At 42.6% G+C, this 19753-nt stretch overlaps 1 protein-coding gene across 1 annotated transcript in view; it reads right to left on the bottom strand.

Annotated features, from left to right (window-relative positions):
- The window catches only part of CDYL2 (chromodomain Y like 2), a 162352-nt gene that overhangs the window by 46844 nt on the left and 95755 nt on the right, over positions 1–19753 (bottom strand). Inside the window, exon 2 of the mRNA XM_054579148.1 lies at positions 357–945. Within this exon, the coding sequence (XP_054435123.1) occupies positions 357–945 (589 nt within the window). The remainder of the gene's footprint in view (positions 1–356; positions 946–19753) is intronic.

Here is a 19753-nt window from a genome sequence, read left to right as displayed (position 1 = left end):
TGGGGCCATGCACCTCAGATCCTGGGGGGTGAGAACGCTGAGCTGCCCTCGTAGGAGAAACTCCAGGGTGGTTGCCATGGCCTTGGGTGCCTTCAAGTGCAGTCAGGAATTATGGACCCACTCCAGGCCTTGGCTGGAGCATCAGTGGCTTGCCCCCCACCCATGAATGGGTGTCTATAACCAATGTGGGCCCATGGTCAAGCCCATACGACCCTAGGCGAGAGAGACAAAAGGAGAATTACGGCCTAGCTAAGAGTCAGGGGTGGGGTGGGAGTCTTATGTATCTCCCTCAGCTGCATGCAAAACCTCATCCGCCATGGCCAGAGCCCAACGCAAGAGGAAGACAAGCCACGTACCGAGCCCGTTCTCTGCCAGTGCTGCATGGCTGACATCACACTCGCCCAGGTCTTGCTCTCCAACGTCATTCAAATCCAAGCCAGGCTGGTGGGACCCATTTCCAAACTGCCTCTCGTCCTTCTCGGATCCGGTGTCCCCATTTTCCATCCCATTCTGAGCCTTTTTCAGGGGCATTATTTGCAAACCACTGGGGGTAGTCCTGTAAGACACTGTCTTGGCGGCCCGGTCACCTCCCGCGGGGGGCTTGGCTGGGTACCCTTTCTTGGGCTTGGACAGGGAAGGGTTGATTCGCTTCCGTTTATGAGAAGCGCTTTTGCTCTTTCCAGATTCTGAAGGTCTGGTGGAGAGCTTCTCCACCGATGGGCCTCGGCTGTCACGCAGGAGCTTGGAGGCGCTGGCCTGCTTCCCTGACTTGATCCTCTTGTCCTTGGACACGTGCAGCCCATTGAATTCATCAATAAACTCCTCACAGTGCAGCAGATGGTGCTCTGGCTCCCACGTGTCTTCTGTGCTTCCGTAGCCTTTCCATCGGATAAGATACTCCCATTTTCCTTTCTTGTTCTTTCTCTTGTCTACAATCCTTTCGACCTGGGATACAAGATGAGAGTCAGAAAAGAGAGAAAGGAAAAAAATCAGTCCCAGAGAACAAGAACAGCACAAAGCCCCCAGGACAGAAGCACTGCCGCGGCCATGGGACGAGCTCTTTGATGCCCATGATGCTTCCCCATGGAGCGTTCACGATGGCTGGTTTATTTTAGGACATCACCGAATGGAACCCAAGGAACATGGCCGTTTCCCGTGATGACTCAGTGATGACATGCCTGGCTGGTGGCATCTGCCTATCTATCCATCAAGGCTTACTCTTGCTTGAAATCACATTGCAAGTTTTCACTAAAGATCTTTATTCTTGTCATTGCACCAAAGGAGAATCAGACTTTTCAAGACCAAGTTGGTGTTGGTTTTTCACCCCTGCTTATAATGATAATAATAATATATAATAACATTTATTGAGCATTTATATGGTAGGCACTACACTGATGTAGCCTTACTTCACATAATACTAATGATTAGTAGCATCCATTCGGCACACAGGAGGCCAACATTCTACTAAACACCGGGCATGAATGTCCCCATTCCCTTTTCTCCTGACAATAACCCAATGCGGTAGCTATTCTTTCTATCTCCATTTTACAGGGAGGAAACTGGAGCTCAGAGATTAAGGCACTCAGCCAAGTTCCAACCTGGTAAGGGCAGAGCTGGGATTGGAACCGCTCTCCCCCAAGATTTTCCTTCATCATTAGGCCATAGCAACTCTCATGACAAAAATCTTCCCTACTGGTCAAAAATGACTTGAATTGACAAAGCCCAACTTCCCCCCATTCTAAGCCCCACACAGGTGGTGTAACTGTGAGGGAAGGTGATAGGTCATATTTGAGGAGATCCTGTTATGTGCCTGGCATAACCCCACAGGGTGCACACTACTATTACTCCCAGAGGATGAGGCAACTTGCCTAGATTGCAGGGCTAAGAGGTGGTGGCGGTGAGATCCGAACCTGAATCCATCTGGTTGGAAAGCCATGTGTTACTGTCTTCGTACCTTCACACAGAAGAAAATCTCCCCTGTCTTCAAGTGATGCCATGGAAAAACACACTCAGAAAGATGCCAGTCCTAATGCTAATAACCAGTGTATTTAGGTGAGAGGTATAAGAGGGTTCATTATTATCCTTTCAGCATTGCTATGGATTTAAATTTTTTATCAAAAAAATGACTGAAATTTCCAATGCTCTACCTCAAAGAAGCAAAAATTCAATGAAAAATTAAACAAGTACCCTAAAAAATCCATTATATTTCAATGTCAACATAATAAACTTTTCTAGAATGGACTTTTGACCTAATGACATTAAGTAATAAGTGAGGCTATACCCTTGAAACTTATGGAAAGAAAAAATAATATGAGGGGGAGAAATCAGTAATGTTATAGCTGGTAATTGCTGAAGGTGGGTAATAGGTACGTAGAGAGTCATTATATGACTGCTCATGTTTACATGTTTAAATTTTTATGTTTAATTTTGCCATAATAAAAAGTAAAACAAATTTTGAAAACTGAGATGGTATACCACAACTAAGGCTGTGCAAAAAAATTGAATGACTTGCACTGCTTTGTACTTAATAAATATGTACACAGCCAAGCCATCCTGCCCCCTCATAATGCTGCTTCTTCAGAGATCATTTTAATTGTTTCCTTAATCGATTTATCTCAAATCAAAGTGTCCTGTTTCTATTAAAATTTCTTCCCTTATAAAATGCCCTGTGAACATCTGTTTTAGATTTATTACATAATTTTTAAAAGTACCACACAAACTCTGTAACAGTTTTGTAAAAAGTAAAATCATACCAAACTAATCCACCTCCCAGTCTTTGGGTCAAGGAATGGGGCTGGCTAAGAATTCATTTATGATAACGCTTAAAATCAAGAGTGTCCCTGGCAGAGCCTGCAGCTTTGCACACTTGGAGGATATTAAAGGGGAAAACCTCCACCGGTTTACAGAGGGAGCACAGTGAACAAGCGGCCTGCCTTGCCTGACACAGCAGCATTCCCGAGGCCCAGATATTTCTTGGGAGCTAAGGGATTTGTGTTGACATGGGGTCTCCAGCTTCAGAAAGCATATGCTTGGCTCCCAGGATGACGCAGAAAACCAAGCTAGACAAACAGCCAACACAATGAATCAATAGGTTTGTAGGTGGGCGGGTGGATGGATGGATAGATGGAAAAATGGATGGCTGGTAGACAGATGAGCAGATGGGAAGATAGTAGAATCAGGGATGAATAAAAGGATAGATAAATGGACAGGTGACTGGCTCTACGGGAGACGGGTGAAAGGGTGGGTAGAGGGGTATGTTCAGGAATAAATGAGTGGATGAATAGCACTCCCTCATCAAAATGAGCATCGTATATAGTATTTAAGAACACAGGCTATGAAGCAAGACTATCTGGTTTAAATCTCCTGCTAAGTCTTTTATCATGTGTTCTTGAGCAAGTTACCAAACCTCTTCGGGCCTCCGATGACTCATCTAGCAAGGGAGAAACAACAGCACATACCTCATAGGGTAGCTGTGGAGAATATACAAAGTAGTTTTGCATTCCACAGTAAAGGTCACTTAATCCTGCAAACCCTCCCCTGAACACAGACCTTGGTGGTATCTAAAGGCAGACAGTTTCCCTACCCTGCAGAATATGACCCCCTTAGAAAAATGGATTCCTCCCTGGGAAAAAGACAAAGTCCAGCTACTTAGACAGGTCCTTCCCAGTGTGGGAGATGGCTCTGCAGAGCGGGGCCACTGAGAACCCTGGGAGTCAGCAAGGGTGCAGTGCCTACACCCCTATTTGGAACTATACTCAGTGGGAGGAGCTTGGTTTTTTCACCTCCTCCATACTAGAGGATTGAGTCACAGTGTCACAAGTGGTTTTATGGGTGACAGAAAGGTCACTGCTTCCACCTCTGGTCCCATCCACAAATCCACTCACTCTCCGTAAATTAACTCAATACCAACAATGAACAGAATTAACGGGATCATCCCTAAAAGCCTGATGTGGCGGGGAGGAAAAACTGTTGGCTCTGGCACTTTCTAGTCACGTGACCCTGGGCAAGTTGCCCAACCTCTCTGGTCCTCAATGTCCCCATCTGTAAAACAACAGCAGCAGCAGCAGTAGTAGCAGTAGTAGTAGTAGCAGCAGCAGCAGCAGTAATAGCAGCAGCTACCTAGAAGGATATTGGAAGAAAGAAAGGAGTGAGATAAGGGGAAAGTAAAGTGTCTTGAACACCACAAAGCACAGGGAGACCAGTGGACTTGCTCTAATATGTATGAAACTTCAGCGGAAAAGAGTGCTGGTATATATGTTATTTCCTCCATCGTTTAAACATTTTTTAAAGTGTTTTTCAGGTTTAGAAAAACAATTTCATATTCTGAAGGACCAAAATACCAACAAGGAGCTCAAAGGAAAGCTGGCTCCCAAACACCCCCTCATAATTTGAACGTGCCATCTACTGGGGCCTAACCTCCCTCTTTGCGTCCCTGTGTAGGTCCCTCTGAACCCGCTTTTCCTTGCCTTCTCAGGAGCATCTCAGACAGAATGAGAATTCTAATTGGTTCCGCTGCTAACAAAAGCCCAGGTTAGCTGGGACCCGATCTTGCATAGGACGGCAACATTCTCTCTGCACAATCCTTTCTCCCCCTTCAGCTCCCTCAACCTCCACCGCTGTCCCCTAACCCCACACACCTGCTAACAACAGAGACCTGGGCCTCCGGGTGCTGGAGACACTGCTCCTGATGCCCTCCCCCAACTCCACCTGAGCCCACCCCCTGCCCCTGTCCCCCCTGCATGACCTAAAGCTCGGTCCCTCCAAATTGAGACTAACCCGTCAATTCCACCCCCTTTTCCATGTACTTACTAACTACCGCAAGGACGATATTCAAAAACTGTGTGCTCATACACACCCGCCAGCTCCTTTTTTCAAAGATAAGCAATCTGAGACCCTGGGCTATTCCTTAGAGTTCAACCAAATCATTAATTAACCTCTCCTCTCTGTGATCCCAGATAACATGACACGCCATTCTACTGCAGGTGGGGGCAGGAGAATTCTGATGCAATTGTTAGCAATGACAAGTGGAGAGCTGTCTCATTAGGAAACATAATGATGGCAGTCCCCATTATTAGTACAGGCTAAGTTCCAAGAACTATGCTAAGCACTTATTTACAAGGTGTTACAGCTCACCTTCATACCCAGGCTTTCAGCTGGGCATTATCATTCTAACACCACTTGGCAGATAAGGAAACTGAGGATCAGAGAAGGTAGGTCACTTTCCCTGGATCACACAGTCAGCAAGTGGGAAGCCAAGACTGGAAGCCTAGTGCATCCGCCTCCTCCCCAGACTCCTTAGCTATGTGGCCACACTGCACCAGTGGGAAAGCCACCAGGCTGGTGGGGGACACAGCCCTCCATGAGTGAGCACAAAGAAGCATGCAGTGACAAATGACAGGAAGTGCTTTGATGGTGAAGAGAAAGGTGCTGTGACAACAAACAGCAGTGCGGTCGGGGCTACGCAGATCCGATGGGCAGGAAGGTCCCTCCGATAAAGAGCAACTTAAGATGAGACCAAGCTGGGCCTTCAGAGGTGGAGAAAAGCTGGACCAGTGAGAGGCCTTGTCAAGCCCAGAGGGGTCGCTCCCCACATTCCTCCTCAGCCTCACCCAACACCACCACCGCCACCTCACGTTCATTCCACACAGACTAAGTGCCAGCCATGTGTATGTGATCCCTACATATTAACTATATGTTACACTATGAACTCATTTAATCTTCAAAATAACCCAACAAGGCGGGTGATCTTACTCTTTTTTTTATAGATGATGGAATCGAGGGACCCAGGGATGAAGGGCCTTGGCCAAGGCCCCGCCTCTAACAATCAGTGGGGAGCTAAGACTTGGTCCAGGGCACATGGAGGCTCCGGACCCCATGCTGCCCATGACTGCGCTATATCCACCTCCCACTTCCGTCCAGCGGGCCCAACCTGACCGAGGCTGACAGCATATCTGCAGCTCCAGGCACTCGCCCTCAAGCCCAGCCAAGGTCACAGAAAACCTACAGCCCCTTTACATGGTTTAGGAGTGGCCTCCTGAGCTTGACTCTCCTCCGGTCCCTTAGCATGCCAGGTGGGCTCCCTCCCCTTCTGCTCCAGCTCTCCATTGGCTCAACACCATCAATCACGTTCCCTATCCCAGCTTCCCACCAAGTGGAATGGCATATAAAATTATAATAACCCGGAAACCCAGGAATACCAATCAAAGATTTTTCCGTACTTGAAGGAATGTCCCTATACCAGATGAGGCAGGGTTGAGAAACTTTGGGTTACTAGTATGTCTTAACTTTTGAATGCAAAGAGCAAGGCCAATAAAGAATAAAGAAAGACGTTCCTACCTACTGTCTGCCTATATATATTGTACAACAGAGCAGCCATCCCTAGATACTCCCTGATTCTGTACCTCAAGCCACACATCCACAAGGATTTTGCATCCTTTCAACATCCTTGGATGGCTCCCTTGGGGGGTAGACAGGCACAGGGAAGACCACATTATTACAACCTGGGGTATGAAGCTCTTAAGAAAAAATAAAGACGAGGACTCCTGGGAGCAACTAGGTGTGGGCTTTTCCAGGTCTGAGAGACTAATGGCTTCAGGTTATCGAGTCAGATGGTACAAACACATGGCACTTCCTGTTCAGTCCAGCAAAACTACACTAGGAAATAAGACCAAGAAATTCAGCTCAGTGCCCTGTAATTTAATCTGGCCTCTGGGTGGGAGTCTGAACGGAGAGCTCAGTAGCATCTAAATGATGTGGGTGCCAAGAGGAATTCCTGCACTCACTCTGTTGGCAAATGCAAAACCAGAGAGACCTCTCTTTGATGAAGAACACACAGACAGCCCTGGCCCGGTGGCTGAGTTGGTTGGAGTGTCGTCTCATACACCAAAATGTTGCCGGTTCGGTCCCCCAGTCAGAAGCATACGAGAGGCAACCGATTGATGTTTCTCTCTCTCTTTAAAGACCCTGCTTTAAAAACAATTAATTTTTTTTAAAAAAAGCCATGGACAAAAACTGGTAACAGCAACCTCATCACAGGACATATTTATAAAACCTTCTAAAGCATGCAAGAACATAATCCTAACAAAAAAATTCTCAATAAAATCTAAGAAAAGTACTACTGCACACTTACTGATAACATTACATCATCTTTTCAAAGACTGCAGAAAGCATGACCTCTGTTTTTAAAAGAGAGGAAGAAAGGCTAAGTGATGAAATAAAACCAACAGGTTGAGAAGAAATCTGAAATAAAAGAAGACTCATTTACATAAGAAAGGAGGTACGGAAACCACAGAATAAACGCCAGCAAAAAAATAAAATTCCCCCTGGAACCAGGGAAGTACAGAATCCACATGCTGAGAATCAAATCAGTGATGTAGACAACACACTTGAAAAGCTCTCCAAGAACGCAGAAGACAAGAATACAGGCTTAAAACAAAAAAATTAAGGAAAATGAGGATATCCAGGACAGTTAATAGATATTCAGCCAATGTTAATCTAGCAGAGGAAAAGTATCAAAATGGAACAAGATGCTTTAAGAAGGCATAATAGAAGAACTCTTCATATTTTGAGTCTAAAAAACATCTCCGTGATGGAAGAAGCAGAGGTTGAAAATAAATCAACTTTTTCTCTATTCTTGAAAAACTTCTTAATGTCTAAAAATTAAACTTCCCACCCTCAAACCACATCTCTCCCTCATCCAAAATGGCAGTAAACAATGAGGCACACTTCAGAGAACATTATATGCCAGATCACACGTTGAAAAAATAAATATTGTAAACTTAAGAATTTGAAAACTAATCAAATAGACCCTCACATAACAAGGAAGGAGGAAGACGATGCCTGTGTTAAGGGACAAAATATAAACTATTCATTTATATAAATGAGCCTGGAGGACCTTGTAGTGCCAGAAAATAAGAAAGCGCTCAAAAAACAGGTAGACAGATAAACGCTGAATGATGGGGGAATGCCCAAGGAGCCACTGAAAGAGTTCCCAACAGCAAACGCTGGAACAACTTGAGTAACAAAATAAACAGCAACAGTACTACATTTATAACCCAAGGAATAAAATAAAGATCCATGAGTTTGTTTGACATAAATAAATGAATGAATTTTCAGAAGTTTGGCCTGCAAGGCCAAATCTGGCCTGATGCCTGTTTTTAAAAATAAAGACTTACTTTTAAAATAAAGATTTTAAAATCCCCCCATCCATGTATGTGTTATCTATCACATGGCAGGAGTAGAGTTAATCATGGACGGAGACCTATGGCCCACAAAGTCTAAAATATTTGCCATCTGGCCCATTACAGAAAAAGTCTGCTGACTCTGGAGTAACGAACAAATGGGGAGAAGGGTGAAATAGTCCTTACAGAAGTATTCTCATAATAAATGGAAAAGAATAAGGGAAACAGAAAAGGCAGCATTAGAACACTGCACTATCTGCTCCTGGCAAAATCCACAGAAAAATGCCAAAATTAGTGAGTAAAATTCTAAGAGAGAAATAGGACATTTGCATAGCCTCACAGTATCTCCCCTAACACATTCATTAACCACCCTGAGAGTGTTAGCAGACGCCCACCAATTGATACTCCTCCCTGCAGGAGCTGGAACTTAACTCCTCTCACCGTGAGTGCCTGGACTTAATGCCTCCTTTCTAACAAACTGAGTGAGCGAAGGAAAAATAGTAACTGTACAGAGGAGAAACCTGGCAACCACCAGCGATCCAGCTTACATCACTAGTGATAAACCAGGCTGAGGTCATATAGACTCTGACACGGTTTCCTGAGAAGGCCTCTTCCCCTTTGTGATATGATCCCCCAAACCCATAACCTCATGAGAAAACATCAGACGAACCCACAAACAGAAAGAGCCTACAAAACACTTGACCAGTACTGTTGAAAACAGTCGAAGTTATGCAATGCAATGAAAGACCAAGATACTGCTGTGGATTGGAGGTTACTAAGTAAAACTAGTAACTAAATACAATATGGCATCCTAGATTGGATCCTGACGCAGAAAAGGATATTCGTGGAAATACTAGTGACATCTTAATAAAGTCTGTATTTAGTTCCCAGGGCAGCACCCATATTAATTTCTTCACTTTGATAAATGTACATGGTATCAGACATAAGTAATGATGAAAACTGGTTAAGGGGTATAAGGGAACTCGGTGCACTACATAACCCTTCTGAAAAATACATAATTATTTCAAAAGTATTTTTAAAAGTACTACTATAGATTGTACTAAGATTTTTTAAAAGCATCTGATAATAGTAAGAAAAACAAAACCTAACAACTGTAAGTATTCATTATACACTTATTCGTTTAGTGATAAAGAGTTAAAATAATGAACAAAAATATATCAGGCAGGATTTAGTTTTGTAAAGGACATCCAAGTAAAATGGAGGAGCAAAATGTATTCAATTAGAAAGATTTGTTTTTAAAGATTTTATTTATTTAGTTTTAGACAGACGGGGAGGGAGGGTGGGAGGGAGAGAAACATCAATGTGTGGTTGCTTCTCACGCGCCCCCTACTGGGGACCTGGCCCACAACCCAGGCATGTGCCCTGAGTAGGAATCGAACCGGCGACCCTTTGGGTCGCAGGCTAGTGCTCAATCCACTGAGCCACATCAGCCAGGGCAGATTTTTTAAATTAAAAATACTAAATACGTAATAGTCATGAACTTTTCTGCATCGAGTAGTCCAAAAAGTAACTTTTAAAATTTCAACAGAAAATTTATGGAAACAATTTGAACTGAAGACTTAAACTCAGTATGTTCAGACTAAGATCAAGTAGTCAGAAAATATAGCTATAAAGAATATGAATTATATAAATGATGGTCAATGGGGTAAATATTATACATATTTGCATCAGAAATTAACTGAAAGCAACCGAAGAAAATATTCTCAATCAATAACTTGATAGCCAACAAAAAAGATCTTTCAAAAAAGAAAAAATTCCTCAGACAAAAATTGAGATTAATCTCTAGCAGACCTACTCTCCACAAAATATTAAAGGAAGTTCTTCAGACAGAAGGAATATGATACCAGACAGAAACTTGGATCTACACAAAAGAAATAAAGAGCATTGAAATTGGGATAAATGAAGGTAAAAATAAACTCTTTTCTTCTTACTTTTGATTGCTCTAAAGTAAATGTCTATCTTCAACAAAAAGAGCAGCAATGCATTGTGTTCATGGCATATATAAAAGTAACATGTATGACAACAATAGGAAAAGGCAGGAGGGGAATGAGAATATAGTGCTGTAAGGCTGTTAAATTACATGTGAAGCAGTGTAAGTAACAAGAAGGTAAAACTGAGTAAAGGTATGTAATGTAAGCTTTAGAGAAGCTATTTTTAAAAATAAACAAGAATAACTGCAAAGGTAAAGAATCATGAGAAATGTTGAAGTCTTTAAAATTTTTTAACTCAAAAGAAGGCAGAATGATGAAACAAAGAACAGATGGAGCAAATAGAAAACAGCAAGATAAAATACTTTAATGCAATTATATAATTACATTAATGTAAATGTCACAAACATCAAACTAAAAGGCTAATACTGTCAAATTAGATAAAAACGCAAGACTCCACTGAATGTGGTTTCTAAATAATCAACTTCCAATTTGAAGACATGGGTTACAATTCAACAATGGGAACATATACTGTGAAACAATAAAAATAAAGCTTGAGTGGTTATATTAATATCAGACAAAGCGGAGTTTAGAACAAACAGGAACATCTAGTAACAATAAAAGAGTCAGTTCTCTAAGAATATATAACAAGATAAAATGTTTATAACTTAATAGAATTACAAATATATGAAGCAAAAACTGAGCAAACTGATGAAAGGAGAATTAAACATATATACAATTGTAGTTGAAGACTTCAATATTCCTCTTAGTAATTGATAGAAGAAAATATAGTATCAGTAAAGACATAAGATACCTTAAAGAACACTATGAATCTACTTGACCTAATTTATAAAAGACTTAACACAAAGATAGCAGAATACACATTCCTTTCGATGGCACGTGGCACACTTACCATACTCTGGGCCATAAAACAAACCTTAAAAAGTTCAAAAGAATAGGAATCATAAAAACTATATTCTCTGATCATAAAAAAATTAAACTACAAAATAACAAAAATGTATCTGGAAAACTCACCCACAATATTTGGAAATTAAACAGCATACTTCTAAATCAACCCATGGGTCAAAGAAGAAGCCTCAAGGGAAATTTAAAAATATCTTAAACTAAATTAAAATGAAATGAATACAGCATATCAAAATTTGTGGGAGGCAGGTAAAAGAGCATTCATGGGAAAATTTATAGCATTTTATCCTTATATAAGAAAAGAAGAAAGGTCTAATATAGATATTCTAAGTCTCCATCAAAGAAAATTTTTTCAAAAAAGAGAAAATTAAACTCCAAGCTGGCAGAACAGAAGTAAGAGAAATAAATGAAATTGAAAACAGTAAAATTATAGGTAGTATCAATAAAGTAAAAAACTGGTTCTAAAGAACTCTAGCCAGACTTGACAAACAAAAAAGTGAAAACACAACCTCTAGTGAGATGAAAGGAACGAACGAGTAGACGTCCACAGATGCCCAGAGATGCACACTTAGGTCTATAATCCGCGCATGCCGTGGGCTGGAGGAAGGGGTAAGTCGGTGGAACACAGAGGATTTTTAGGGCAGCAAAACAACTCTGTATATTATAATTGTGGCCACATGTCATTACGTATGCCTCCAAACCCACAGAAGGCACACCACCAAGAAGGAACCCCAATGTAAACTATGAACTTTGGGTGATAATGATGTGCCAATGTAAATTCACCAATAATTTTAAAAATACAAATGACAGACTGATGAAAGAGTGACATGTATAACAAAGAGTTCATGTTCAGACTGCATTAGAAACTTTGAAATCAAAAAACAACAAAACGGGCAAAGAACCAGAACAAAAAAATTCAAATAAGTAAAAATGGACACAACATAATAAAAAGTGGAGTCAATCTCCTCACTAGTCAGGAAAGGTAAAAATAAAACAATAAGAGAGGCAGGCAAAAATAGGTTGATAATACATGCTGTCACGGGTGAAGGGAAATGAAGAGCCATGTGTGGCCTTGGCCAGAGTGTAAAATGGTTCACCCCTTAGGGAGGGTAATTTAACAGACACCTATAAAAATGTAAAATACACAGACACCAGGTATCTTTCCAAAGTTTTAAAGTCCCCGGCCACAGACACACATACAGTATTTAGGGTCACATCGCACTAGTTCAGGCGAAGGGACCATAAGCTGAAGATAAGTGTGTCCTGTCTGAAAAAAACATTTCATTTCCCGCTCTCCTTCCTCCATGCTAGTCACCAGGGACCAGGAGTTGCTTTAGGAGCAACAACAGAATAGCGAAGCCTCCACCGTCAGCCAGGGCCCTGGGGGGCGGGGTGGAGCCGAATCCCCCACCAGCCCACTTGCAGCGCCAACCAATGAGAAATGTTATCATCGCTATTATAAGCCCCTGGGAATAAAGCTGCACAAAGCTTCAACTCAGCAATTGGGCTTCTAGGTAGCCATCCTAACTGCGCAACTATTTCTAACGAAAGAAAGAAAGAAAAGAAAGAGAGAGAGAGAGAGAGAGAGAGAGAGAGAGAGAGAGAGAGAGAGAGAGAGAGAGAAAGAGAGAAAGAAAGAAAGAAAGAAAGAAAGAAAGAAAGAAAGAAAGAAAGAAAGAAAGAAAGAAAGAAAGAAAGAAAGAAAGAAAGAAAGTGTACTGTAGGTAATCATTTACCAAAGAATGGTTAAAGAAATTAAAATAGAGCTATATTCTTTGACATAATAGAATGGGCCCATTTATGTAAAATGTGCATATGCAAATGATAAAGGTTTAGAACAATTCACTGTTAATTGTCTATAACTATTATTTCATTATTACAATGGTTGGCTCTCAGGCAGAGAGTGCAATATGTCTTCAGATTGAATAAGGCACTCTGAAGGTCTTTCAGTTATATTCAACATTCTTCTGTATTGTGTAGCTTTTTTCGATGCAAGCTATTTATACAGTATCCGTGCCGTTTTTAAATCAATAAAAATATTTTTAAATTAAGGCATTTCTTAGACAATTTAAATGACCAGTTAAAAGATATAATAGAAAAACTGAACTCATTCCAAAAAACAACCAAAATGATTAAACAGCAAAGATTCACTTTAAAAAGAACTATTGAGAAACTCTAAGAAGAAAAAACCACAAAATTCTACTGAGATATTATAAAGAGTTCAAATGAATGAAAGTATATGTACAGTGTTTCTGGATGGGAAGTCTTCATATATTAAAGATGTCAGATTGCAACAAACTGATCGATAAAAATAATGCAGTTACAATAAAAATCCCAATGGATCCCTTTTCAGAACTTCATGAAATGATTCTCAAGTACCTCTGGGAGAATTAAACAAAAATAGTGGAGATATTTTGAAGAAGAATAATGAGGAGGCACTTCCACAATTGTATAATAGAACACAATATAAAGCCACAATCATTGTGAGTACAGTACTGGGGCAGGAAAAAAAACCCACCAATGGAACAATAGAAAAAGCTTAGAAAAATCCCTCAGTATATCAGGGAACAGAATTTATTTTTAAAAAGTATCATGAAAAATTAGTGCCAAATGGAAGAATTTTGGGGTAAATGGCACTGAGACTATCAAATAGGCATGGGGTGGGAACAGATCCTCATTTCATGACAGAGAAACCAGAGTTTTGGGGGTTGTTTTAGAAATTAATTTCAGGTGATGCCAAGAGTCAGAAAGCTGAAACACACACACACACACACAAACACACACACACCTCACTACACCCACCCCCACAACACAAAACTATGAAAATGTAGAAGAAAACAAGAAAAAAGAGGTAGAAAACCATCTGATTTTTAATTGACATATATCCTATAATTAAAAAGAATATTTTTCACTCAGAAAAAGACTACATAAAAACAAACAAAATCAAGTGGTACATAGCAAAATGGAAAAAAAAATACAGGCATGTGTCAGACAAAAGTTTAAATAATTACTATATGGAGATCTCAGGAATACTAAGAAAAGTCTATAGATGAACAAAGTACCTAAAGAAACTATTCACAGATGAAATATAGAAAGGGCTATTAAATATGTCAAAAACACTTTATCTCATGAATGAGGAAGAAATATAAACAAAGACAAGAAAGAGGTTCTGGCTTTTTCCATTAAATTAACAAAGATAGTTTTGAAAATCAGTAACGCTTCATGCTCACACAGGATGGTGGGCTGGACATGGGTGACCTTGCGAAGCAGCGCAACTTCCAGGGGGCGCTTTTGCCCTATGGATTGAGCCTTAAACTGCCCATACCCTTTGACCTAGTAACGTCTCTCCAAGAATGCCAAAAACTTCACGAGGTATCCTCAATGTCTGCTACAGGATTACATGGAAACAAACAAATAAATCTGCAACACACAGGTTAACGGAAACACACGTGCCCTTAAAATTATATGTACAGGGAGGTTTTAGTGATGTGGAAAGTGCTTAATAGTAAATGAAAAGCAATGATTTTAATAGTTTTAGGGGATCCTAGGTTGTTCCAGCAATAGCTCTCAGCAAGTCACTTCCTGCCCTGACCAGTATGGCTCAGTTATCCCGCAAAGCAAAGGGTAGCTGGTTCGTTCGGTTCCCGGTCAGGGCACGAGCCTGGGTTGCAGGGCGTGTGCCCGGTTGCAGGCCTTGTCCCGGGTGGGGTGTGTGCAAGAGGCAGCTGATTCATGCTTATGTTTCTCTCTCACATTGATGTTTCTCTCCCTCCCTTCCCTTCTCTCTAAAGATAAATAAATAAATCTTAAAAAAAAAAAGTCAGTCATCTTTCTGCGCCCATGCCCTTTTGCAATTCAACTTGCCACTCTTCCCATCAAGGGACTGCAGGTGTTTTCCAACTCTTGAATCTGGACTAGCCTGGTGACTTGCTTTGACCAACAGAACATGGTGGAAGTGACCTCATTCAACTCCAAAGGCTAAAGAAAGTAGCCTTACGAGACTTTGTAGCTTCTACTTTTGCCACTTTGGTTCACTGCCCTGAGACCACCAGGTAAAGCAGCTGGTCTGGCCTAGTGGAGGACGAGAGCAGGTGAGGAGTCCAGCCACCTGACGGCACCACGGGCTGGCGAGGTGGGTGAGGCCGTCTTGGACCTTCCGTCCCAACTGCAAGAGTGAGCCCCTGAACAGAGCAACCACCCCAGAATTATGAGAAACAATAAGTGATTATTTTCAGCCACTAAGTCTATAACAGATACATCATGATATAAAATTTCATTATAGAATTAGCTCATTCACATTGAATACAGACATACAGAGCAAAAAGAGAGGAAGAAATGTTAATAGAAATGCTATGTCCAGAAAGTAGGATTAATTATCTTCTTTATACTTTAACATACTATTTACAAAGTTTCCTGCTAGTCATAAAAATACATATGTAAATAGCATTCTGCTTTAAAAATTAATTTCCCCAACTACACTGTGAACTCCCTGAGGCTCTGTCTTTCAGCTGTGAACCCAAGACTTGTCACAAAGTAGCTACACAATAAATGCTTGACAAATGACAGAACATGGAGAGCAGATGGCTTGTTGCCTCTGCAAAGTCAGGACTGGGCAGCAGCTGCTCCTTATTATTCCCTGGATTGCCCCTAATGTCCACTGGATGAGACCCAGTGCCCGTGGGTCAATGACCACTCTATGGCAGTTCTTCTGGTTACCCTGTGATGGCTCGGGCCATAGGGCCTTCCTATGGGGTCCTCTAGGGACTGTTCTGGTTATGCTACACCATCCTCTAGCTCAAGGAAAATGAAGAATGGCCAGCTACTAAAAAACTCAGCACATTTTAAGCAATATAAACCAATTACCCATACTAGTTGCCCCTGAGCCACAGGCCTACCAACGTACCAAGAACTTTCAAAAAGTCTGCGCAAAATAGGCTCCCCTCCACCCTCTCACAAGAGCATGAGCTCACAAACAAGATGGCAATACTGGGCCCATCCTCTCAGAGCTGGTGGTGAAGGGCTCAAGCTCAGACCAAGATCAGCCTGAGCCTGAATCCAGGCTCTGATTCCTGGGAGCGGAGGTGGGTGTTAGAAGAACGGGCTCTTCGACTACGTGGTCAAGGGACTTGGATGAATCAGACCTTCAGGCTCATCTCCTGGCTGATAAAGTGAAGGTCTGAACTGCAGCAGTCACAGGTTTTCCACTTGTGTTTTGGGGAGTCCTGTGAATGAATGGAGGTGTCCCAGGAAGTCACCTCGGAGCAACAACGGCCACTGAACTCCACTCACCCAGACCTAGCCTCTCTGCTTGGGCACAGACATCGGAAAACTGCCTGGTATAGCACTGGGGGCTAAAAAGGACATTTTTAGACAATAAAAATACATGTGGAAAACCTTAAAATGATCCTAGTTCAAGGAGACTAGTTCAAGTAAGTTTCCTTCCAGCTCTATTAATTTTAAATGCCCTGTTAGGGGAAACAAGTTCAAAGAACACAAAGATCCTTCAGGTTGGCTTCTCCAAACTCCAGACACTTTAGTGGCCTCATTCTGATGCCCAGACCCAAGGCTGAAGTCATGACCCTTTCCTAGTGTTCAACAGAATTAATGTTTTTACACACACACACACACACACACACACACACACACCCCTTGTTTGTAAGAGGATGGCCAAATCCAGCACTCCAGGAAGGCAGCCCCAGAAAGTTAGGGGAATGCAGCTTATCTTAACTGCAATCCTCTGGCACAAGTCAAGCATTGGTAGTGTCAAGGGTGCTGTTATTCAAGGCACAATTGTTTCATTGCCATTCACTGGGAAAATTCCAGTAAGAGACCATTCGTATCTTTTAAGCCACAAGTGTTTCCTCTCCAGTAGGGTGTTGGGATACTGCAGGAGGCTGGATGACCTTACAATTATCCAGAAAGCAAAGCAGAATCATTCTTTCATCCGCAGAAGAGCTTAGAGGACCAAACCTCTCATTGCTGGAGCAAAAATGGTGCCCTTCCCTCCCTCATGTCTCACGGGAAGGTTGTGGAGGATGTTAGGCAACAGGAAAAGCAGGATGGAATGGGAGAGTAGAAAGAAACTCTCACTGACCCAACAGGAATTGTAGAAGTCATACCTATTACCTCGGTACACCCTTGATACCTGCTATGAGGACGCCAACAGCATCCCACTTGGAGCATGAGGTTCAGAGAGGATTTGCATCAAGGAGAAAACTCAACTTGTCCCATGAGACTGTAAAAGGCATAGCCTTACCCAAGAGGTAATCAATAAATACGAGCTGGTGGTCAGACTTCCATTTTTAAATGAATGAATAAATAAATGGATTTTTAAATTTATAAATGGAGAGTACTAGAAGTCCATTTTGTAGTTCAAATTGTTTTCATTCCCCAGGTATAAAGATAGAGCAGACAGGAACTGATGCAATCCTTATATATTACAAAGCAAAGTGAGGGAATTACCTATCTACATTCCTATTTTTAAATACAAAGATAAAAATGCTCTTCTAGCAACACAGCTCCTGTTTGCAAACTGAACAGGAGCAAAAGACGCCAAACAAGAGGAAATACAAATAGAAAGCACAGGGAGCTCTGCTGTGACTTGTTTTGAAAACACAAATTTGTTCCAACGCAATTGATAGAAGGGAACAATACGAGCGTAATGCAGATTCTGCACTTGCTTGTGCATGATTTTCGTCCACCAGAAACACTAAGTGAATGCAGAAACCCTCACCCAGCCAAAGAGACCCCACAGGGTGCACAAACCATGCACACGCACACACCGCACACGTCTACCAGCTGCCTCAGTTCACCGTGTGTTCTGAGCCACCCCGTCCACAACTTTCCATGACTCAGATAACCCTCCTTCCTCACTCCACAATCACTCAGAGGCTGCGGCCCTTCTCACACCCACTTTCACAGACCAAAGTCTCGTCACATTCACTGTAGCCATGCATGTGTTTCTTAACCATTTAACGGTGCTACCTTCTTTTGTTATTATTGTGTCCCTGATAAGGTTTTTGAGTTTTGTGTCCGAACCCCACTTTTCCCATAATCCCTGTTAGCAGGGTTTTGTACTTATTTTGTTTTATTTTATTTTAAATCGAATTTATCGGGACGATAGTAGTCAACAAAACTACATAGGATTCAGGTGTACAATTCTATAATATATCAATTGTATATTGTACTGTGTGTTCCCCACCCCAAGTCAAGTCTCCTTCCATCACCATTTATCTGCTCTTTACCCTCTTCTACCTCCCCCCTACCCTCTTCCCCTCTGGTAATCACCGTACTGTTGTCTGTGTCTGAGGTTTTCTTTCTTAACCCCTTCAACTTTTTCATCCAGCCCCCCCAATTCCCATTCCCTCTGACAGCTGTCAATCTTTTCTCTATGAGTCTGTTTCTATTTTGTTTGTTAGTTTATTTTGTTCATTTGATTCCACATATAAGTGAAATCATAAGGTACTTGTCTTTCTCTCACTGGCTTATTTCACTTAGCAGGTCCATCCACGCTGTTGCAAAAAGTAAGATTTCCTTCTTTTAAACAGAAGTGGCTGAGTAGTATTCCATTGCGGAAATGTACCACAGCTTTTTTTATCCACTCTTCTACTGATGGGCACTTGGGTTGCTTCTAAATCTTAGCTACTATATAGTGGAGTAATCACCTGGAAAACAATGGAACGATAGTGGGAGAGGAGCCTTGGAGCCCCGGACAGTGGATTCAACTCACACATCCCAACGGGTGAGAAGTGCGGTGGAGGCTTGAGAGGGTGGGCTGGGTGCGCACGGGCACTGGCACCAGAGGGACATTGAAACGGCCAGTTAGCTTCCACCGAGAAGAACGGGGTCTGAATCATAAACAGGGACCCCTAAACTACAGCAGCTAAAACCAAGAAAATACAGACAAAATGCAACCCCAAAAAGCTTAGGGGCGCTGTCTGCCAGAGACAGGTGGCTGGGGATGCAAAGAGACATTTAAAGGGCCAACGCAAAAATTGCAGTGGCAGCCACCCTCCTTGATCTCTGGGTAGAGGCGGCAGCAGGGTGGGCTGGTGCCTGGGAAAAGACTGGTGAGGAAAACTTTGTGAAGAGAACTGACAGGGCGGCCAGTGGAGCCCGGGTGATAACGCACCTCCCACTCTGCAGCTACCATCTCACTCAGGCATAAGGGAATCAATTAACCTGCCTTTTGTGCGCTCCGCACACAGCTTGTGCATGTGAGCTGGGGGACTGAGTGCAGACTGGCTGGGAGAGCCTTGAGGAGAGACTGGAGACAGAGGCGTTGGGGAAAGAACGGGAGGAGGAACCGGGGAGTCCCGACTCCCTCCCCGTTCGGTAGTCTCCATTGTGGGCTGGAAAGGCGCGACACCAAAGAGGCAGAAGCGGGGCGCGCAGGAACCAGACTGCCTGCGATTGAAACGCAGTCCGCACAGGGGTTAGATCCCTGGCCGAAGGGGTCAGGGAACTGCCCGGAGGCCCCTGAGGTGAGTCTGGAAACGGAGGCATTGGGGAAAGAACGGGAGGAGGAACCAGGGAGTCCCGACTCCTTCTCCTTGCCGTAGTCTCCATTGCGAGGGAAGAGGCCACACCCCCGAAGAGCCAAAAGCCGAAAAGCACACATAGACACCCCCAAAACACCCAGTGCAGGCGCGCACACTTGCACCGAGTGACCGGCGAGGGTTGGCGAGCGTGTGTGTGACC

The sequence above is a fragment of the Pteronotus mesoamericanus genome, unplaced genomic scaffold (genome assembly GCF_021234165.1).
Source record: "Pteronotus mesoamericanus isolate MK-2021 breed Mesoamerican mustached bat unplaced genomic scaffold, CSHL_Meso_final contig_52, whole genome shotgun sequence".
NCBI classification, from domain to species: domain Eukaryota; kingdom Metazoa; phylum Chordata; class Mammalia; order Chiroptera; family Mormoopidae; genus Pteronotus; species Pteronotus mesoamericanus.
Note: the sequence above shows the minus strand (reverse complement) of the source record. Positions and strands in the feature narration are given on the sequence as shown.